This window comes from Carassius carassius, chromosome 43 (genome assembly GCF_963082965.1).
Source record: "Carassius carassius chromosome 43, fCarCar2.1, whole genome shotgun sequence".
Lineage (NCBI taxonomy): Eukaryota > Metazoa > Chordata > Actinopteri > Cypriniformes > Cyprinidae > Carassius > Carassius carassius.
Window position 1 is genome coordinate 1,447,501 of NC_081797.1, and position 7,937 is coordinate 1,455,437.

At 36.6% G+C, this 7,937-nt stretch overlaps 1 protein-coding gene across 2 annotated transcripts in view; it reads right to left on the bottom strand.

Moving 5' to 3' along the window:
- The window catches only part of LOC132125150 (homeobox protein DBX2-like), a 12,107-nt gene extending 4,971 nt beyond the window's left edge, over positions 1 to 7,136 (bottom strand). The window contains exons 1-2 of one of the 2 annotated variants that reach the window (XM_059536403.1): positions 6,753 to 7,136; positions 5,034 to 5,108 (exon numbers count right to left, since the gene is read on the bottom strand). In XM_059536403.1, the coding sequence (XP_059392386.1) occupies positions 5,034 to 5,108; positions 6,753 to 7,062 (385 nt within the window). In that variant the 5' untranslated portion in view covers positions 7,063 to 7,136. Of the gene's footprint in view, positions 1 to 5,033; positions 5,109 to 6,737 lie in introns of both variants that reach the window. The other variant, XM_059536402.1, reaches the window with a different exon arrangement.
- Positions 7,137 to 7,937: the final 801 nt, after the last annotated feature.

A 7,937-nucleotide genomic window follows, 5' to 3' on the forward strand; every position in this document is an offset into this window, starting at 1 on the left:
CACACAGACACACACACGCACTGACACACAGACAGACACACACACGCACTGACACACAGACAGACACACACACAGACACACACACGCACTGACACACAGACACACACACACACACACACAGACACACACACACACACACACACACACACGCACTGACACACAGACAGACACACACACAGACACACACACGCACTGACACACAGACACACACACACACACACACAGACACACACACACAGACACACACACGCACTGACACACAGACAGACACACACACACACACGCACTGACACACAGACAGACACACACACAGACACACACACGCACTGACACACAGACAGACACACACACACACACACACACACATGCACTGACACACAGACACACACACACGCACTGACACACAGACAGACACACACACACGCACTGACACACAGACACACACACACACAGACACACACACGCACTGACACACAGACAGACACACACACACACACACACACACGCACTGACACACAGACAGACACACAGACACACACACGCACTGACACACAGACAGACACACACACACGCACTGACACACAGACAGACACACACACACACACACACAGACAGACACACACACACACACTGACACACACACACACACAGACACACACACGCACTGACACACAGACAGACACACACACACACACAGAAACACACGCACTGACACACACACATACAGACACACACATGCACTGATACACACACAGACACACACACGCACTGACACACACACAGACACACACACGCACTGACACACTGACACACACACACACAGACACACACACGCACTGACACACACACAGACACAAACACGCACTGACACACAGACAGACACACACACACACACACACACGGAAACACACGCACTGACACACTGACACACACAGACACACACACGCACTGACACACAGACACACACACGCACTGACACACACACAGACACAAACACGCACTGACACACAGACAGACACACACACACACACACACACGGAAACACACGCACTGACACACTGACACACACACGCACTGACACACACACAGACACACACACAGACACACACACAGACACACACACGCACTGACACACAGACAGACACACACACACACGCACTGACACACACACAGACACACACGCACTGACACACACACACACACAGGCCTTAATGAATGAATACAGCTCTCAGGAGCTCTGAACACATTCAGCGATGCTTTTTTAATGTGTTGGACAAATCACCAGAGCGGCCACCGTCAGCGGCGTGAGTAAGCAGGTTAGTCATGCTCTCTGCTCACTATTGAGTCTAAATAGTTTCCACTTAAACGCCCTGTTAAAGGGTCAGCTGACCCTCAGCCCCGCCAACACGCCCGCAGCAGATGATGCATATCACATTATCTTCTGCTCTCAGTGTTTCCTTTCAAGAGATGGACACGTCTCATTCTCTGTACAGGGAGATGAGCTGGAAAAAAGTCTATAAAAGTCATTTCTATTGAGGGCCTCATGTCTACGGGGGCCTGAAGTGGACAGAATGGATGGATGTGGGGGGGGTTAGAGCTCTGCTTTTCATTAGCGAGAACAAAAAGGCCGGAGAAGTGATTCTGATTAGCGTCTCACACGATCCCGGGTCAGCGGCGGGGTCACATGTGTGCGGTCGCTCTGAATGCACCGATTGGTCACGGAGAAGAGCGCCAAGAGCACTGTGGGAAAGTGTCAGAGCACTAAACTGTTTTCAGGGAGGCTTTTGAAACACCCCAATCTGACAGATCTGTCTTCACCGAGGTGTTGACTCTTAGAGAGAGCAGAGGCCCAGATAGAAGAGACCCAGTCCAGCCATAAAGATATCTCTGAATTCACTAACAGTCACACTCATAATAATGTACAGTGAGGTCATTTGTTTAAACCTGGAAATAAAGTTTTGATAATTTAGGGAAAAGTTGAGAAATACATATTAATATATACATATTAATAGATCAAATATTTAAAGAATAATAATTATTATTTTATTTAAAAGAAAAGGTATGACAACTTTTATATATAAATAAGATATTTGTATATACAAATTAAATATATAAATATTTTGATACATTTGACATATAATAAAATATATCAATATTTTTTTTTATTTATACATATTTTACATATATGAAAGAAAGGTGGTGACAAAATGATGAAAAATATTTTCATAAGAGATTAAATACTTGTAATTTACAGTTTTTTACAGACGCTAGGACACATTTCTCAATACTTAGGTCACTTTTGCAAAACTCTTCACACAGTTCTCCGAACCAACTTTCAGCTTGGCAAAGCAGTTCATTTCCCTTTCTTCAGGTCTCAAATCAACTCATTCTTCCAGAACACTAGCAAAGGTTGACAGCCGACAGACACAGTTTGTCAGCCACAAAACAATGACCTAAAAACACTAACAACATGCAGCATTATACATTGTTTCTTGTGTAAAACAAGGACACATCTCTGTTTATAATTCACTGCAATATATGTTACTGGAATGAATCAGACATGATGCAGAATTTGTCAATATTTTATGTCGTTTATTTATTTACATTTTTTTGTAATTCCAAAATAGAAGAAATTGTATCCACACCATCCACTGATACAGATACAATAGTAATGCTCATCTACTAATTGTCCAATTGTTTTTATAGCATTTAATTTTAAGATTTAAAATATATTTCATTCAAATATTACTGTAGAAATGTAACAAATTGTCTTATTCAGTTTTGTATTATGTTATTGTTTTGAACATAAGTGTAACAGTTGTGAAAACAGTATGTAAGCATGTGTAAACTGGCCTGTACGTACAAAGAGTTTCGGCAGTTGTTGTGTCTGAGTGAAAAAATGATTCATGAAATTTGAGAGATGTAGTGGTTGAATGCATTTTGTGCTAAAGCAATGATAATCGATCCTCAGTTTAGCCCAAATAGACTTCAGTTGTGCTCACTGTGTGAAGAGTTTTGCGTGTTGAGAAATGTGTCCCAGCGTCTGTAAAAAAAAAACTGTAATATAGTTAATATTTAACTATTTAATATTAAACTCTTTATATATTAATTACGGAGAATTTATTTTTTCCTGCATGTCATGTGTGGGGCTCCGTAATAAATAAAATACATGTACATTTTTTCTTTTATGTCTAAACATCTCAGACATAAAAGTTAGGACATAAAATAAAGGATTATTTTATGTATAAATTAAATGTTAGTAGCCTAAATAATTTATAATTTTATTAAATTACAATATTATTATTATTATTATTATACAATGCAAAATATAAGTGAATGTTACAGTTTTTCTCGATTGTTTACACACATTTTCTGGTACTTGAGACACAATGACCACAACATGTAACTCATTCACCAACCCCCTGAGCCAATTCTGCTAAACTACAAGCACAATTCCTGCTTTACACTCAAACTGCAGTTCTAAAACACACTTTTTTCAAAACACTACACACAATTCTCTCCTTTAGGCACAATTTTCATGCGGAAAATGTCTTGTTTTCACAAGGAACACACTGCCATTCAGATATGCACACTGACTCATCACATGGGCAAACACCCGTCACACAGTTTTACAATTAGCAATCAGAGCTTTAGCATAAAAGGGCAACAGGTGAGCTCTTCAATGGAACAATGGATGCCAACATTGGAAACAGAGGCAGAGCCGGAGGAGGAGGACGGGGACGAGGACGGGGACGAGGACGGGGACGAAGACGGGGACGAAGACGAGGACGAGGAAGGCCAAGGAACGTAATCTCTGATGAGATCCGAGCCACTTTAGTTGATCGTGTGGTCTAACAATGAGGGAGGCTGGGCAAAGAGTACAGCCAAATTTGAGCAGGTACACTGTGGCATCCATCATCCGGACTTTCCGAAATGAGAATAGGTAAGAAATCTACTCTCACTAGAAAATTGCAGTACTACATATAAATACAGTGTTTAATGAGTACAGTAGTACAGTATTGCCTGTGGACTGTTCTGTAGGACTGTAAAAATGCTGTAAAGTATGCTTCATGTATATAGGAAATGTATACCTACTTTGTATTTACACTATTTTACTATGTATTTGTTTGGCAGAACTGAAAGATTACCAACACAAGGCGGTCGGGAACGTGTTCTGTCTCCTGAGCAGGAAACTCAAATCATTAACATGGTCCTAGAAAACAATGCCATAACATTACGACAAATACAAAGAAAGATAATAGAAAACAATGACATATTTCAAAATATTGATAGGGTAAGCTTATCAACACTGGACCGTGTCCTGCGCAGAAATCATCTCAGGATGAAGCAGGTCTACAGGGTGCCATTTGAACGCAATTCAGAAAGAGTCAAAGAATTGCGACATAACTATGTGCACAATTGATGCATACTCTCAGCACTGTATACATTACTGTAAATTATACATATTTCAATATTGTAATCATAATGATTGAGCTTCACAATAGTGACCACTCCATGTCTATTTCTGATATTGTCATGTGTGTTTCAGAGAGTCCTTGAGCTAGAGGTGGCTGCAGTGGAGCACCAGTTCATCTTCATTGATGAGGTTGGGTTCAACCTCACAAAAAGACGAAAGAGGGGAAGGAATAAAATCGGCCAGCGTGCCATTGTTGAAGTCCCTGGCCAGCGCAGAGGGAACATCACAATGTGTGCAGCGATTACCCATCACGGCGTGTGTGTGTGTGTGTGTGTGTGTGTGTCTGTGTGTGTGTGTCTGTGTCTGTGTCTGTGTCTGTGTGTGTGTGTGTGTGTGTGTGTGTGTGTTTGTGTGCGTGTGTGCGTGTGTGTCTGTGTGTCTGTGTCTGTGTCTGTGTGTGTGTGTGTGTGTGTGTGTGTGTGTGTGTGTGTTTGTGTGCGTGTGTGCGTGTGTGTCTGTGTCTGTGTGTGTGTGTGTGTGTGTGTTTGTGTGCGTGTGTGCGTGTGTGTCTGTGTCTGTGTGTGTGTGTGTGTGTGTGTGTGTGTGTGTGTCTTACTAGGGCACAGAGGAGCAGAAGTCATCACAGGTCCAGATCCAGAGCAGCGGGGCAGAGAAACAGCTCTCATGATAACTGGATACAGATGAGTACAAACTGAGCTTTAAACACATCTGCAGCTCAAAAATCTTGTTAAAAATAGACATGAGCAGTTCATAGCATTATTCAATCATGTGAAAATACTCAATAATTAATTATTATACATGTCTAGATGTTATTGTGATAGTGTGCAGAATGGACTGTAATTATGTGATTTGATTCTGAAAAGTAGCTAAACAACAAAGCAGCATGTAAATAATATTTATGCAGTGTGTAGTTATGTCCATATATGTTAAAAGTGATTAAGTTTAACAACATAATACAGTATATGCAGGTAAATAACAAGTATGTTGACAGTGTTGTGATTGATAATGTGATTGTAATATTTTTCTAAATCCAGTATACTAATAATTTCATTAAAGCCTTAGTATAAAGCCTTACATTAAAAATATATTGTAAAAGATAGACTACATATAATATTTATATATATATATATATATATATGTAGTCTTTATATTAATAAATAAAATGAAATATTATAAAGATATTTCATGTATATAAAACCTAACATCCTAAATCTAATATTTTTTTCTTGGTATTTTTATACATTATATGAAAATTAAAATAAATAAATATAAAATAAATATAATATAAAACCGTTTCCCATTCCTGAAGGGAAGAATTAATTAATTAATTAACAAATAAAAAAAATCCTCTTTCCAGTATTTTACTCTAAAATGTTGATGCTGATGTACAGTGAAAAATTTTGACTTTTTAAACTTTCATTTTACTGTAAATGTAGAAGTGTTTTCATAAAGATATTGAGAATCTGAACAGATCAAAGATTTTAATTTAATGTCAAAAATATTAATCGCATCCAAAATACATGTATGTGTGCTGTGTATATTTATTATGTATATATAAATACACACACATTCATGTAAATATTTCAGATTATTTTTACAGCTATTAAATATATTTATTTATCATATAAATTATATAAATGTAAATATAGACATGTAAATACATGTAAATATTTTCAAGATGTGTACATGCATGTGTTTGTATTTATACATACATAATAAATATTCACAGAACACAAACTTATATTATAAAAAAAATTGTTTAATCGTTTGACAGCACTAAAATGAAATATTCATAAAAACTATAATAATTTAAAACAACATTTCTGTTCCTTGAAATAAAATATTTAAAAAGTTTAACTTATTTCAGTTAGCTGCCAAGGCAATATTTCATTAAATTGAACTTGATATATTAAAAAAAAAACTGAAATAGAAAATTAATTGAAAAAAAATCAACAAAAACACATAAAATAATAAAAAGTAAATTAAATTTAAATTAAATCAGAGGATATAAAAATAAAAAATATACATTAAATATTCATAAAAACTATAATAACCTAAAATAAAATTTCTAATACTTTAAATATATATATTTTTTTAAGGTAGACTTATTTCAGTTAGCTGCCAAGGCAATATTTCATTAAATTGATCTTGATATATTAAAATAGCAAACTAAAAATGAATTAAAAAACACATATAAAGTAACAAAAATTATAAAAACCTAAATTAAAATCAAATAAGATATAAATATAAAAAATATACATCAAATATTGATAAAAGCTGTAACAGCAGGTGTTTTTACCTGACGGTGTCTGACCTGGTTCCCCGTCCTGAGACACACACCTGTCCTTCAGCGGCCCCGAAACCCTCCTGGGACGAACACCCGGCACAGGGGAACGCAGCAGGTTCTCTATCAGAAAACACTTCCCAGAATTCCCGAATCCCGGATGAGGAAAGCCAGCCATGTCGTTCAGGTTCCTCGTCCAGTCTGGAGCGCTCAGAAGAGTTTCTCCTCTCGTGTGAAGAGTTAACTTCATTAAAAAGCACAAAGGAGACAATGCTGCGCGCTGTGATTGGCTCTGATAAGACCGGCTCTTTCTGGGGGACAGAAGGTGGAACCCCTTCATTCATTATGTCAAAGCTCCCATTAAATGATAGACACGGGAGACAATGGACTCCTGGCCAAAGTTTAACTTGCACAGCAAACAGAGCCCGGCCGCAGTAAAGAGTAATATCTTTCTTCAGCACCAGCCTTTGAGAGAATCTGAGCCTCAGTCTATCAATGTGGACTGTATTTCTTTACTTTATTGTTGGCCGTCCTCACAGCTGCGGACACTGAGAGCTTGTTTGCAATCAACGAGTGCTACTTTACAATAATTAATGCATGTGTGAAACGCACTTAAAGTTTTAAAGAACACGTCCTGAATTTCTTAACCCCGAATCAGAAGAAATAAATAAGAAACAAGATTTTGCATGAAGCCTAATTTTAGCATCATTAAGATCATTTTCCCTTAATTAATTAATTTAATAATAGAAAAATAATAATGATGTGATTAATGTTTTAAAAAATTATATATTATTTAATCAGTATTTTTTTAAATTACTGCCTGTATGCTAAATTACATAATTTAATTTCAACAATAATTTTACACAATAAATTATGGTATTACAGTATTACAAAACAAAATCTTGATACAATGTAAAAAATTAAAAGATAAAATCAAATTTGAGCACACTTAGGATTATTTTATTAAAAATAAAGAATGTTACTCTAATTAATTATCTAATTAAAAAAAGAAAATCTCTTTACCATAATGTGTAAAAATAGTGATACATGGTATTTAAGTTGTCTTTAATTTACGGTAAATAAATTTAAAAAGTTGTTTTTTACAAGCGTTTTGTAGAAAAGGATGATTTCATAAGTATTGAGAATTACAAAAAAACAGACCTTTTAAAATGCAAAACATGAAGAGATTAAGTTTTAGCATCACTAAGATTATTT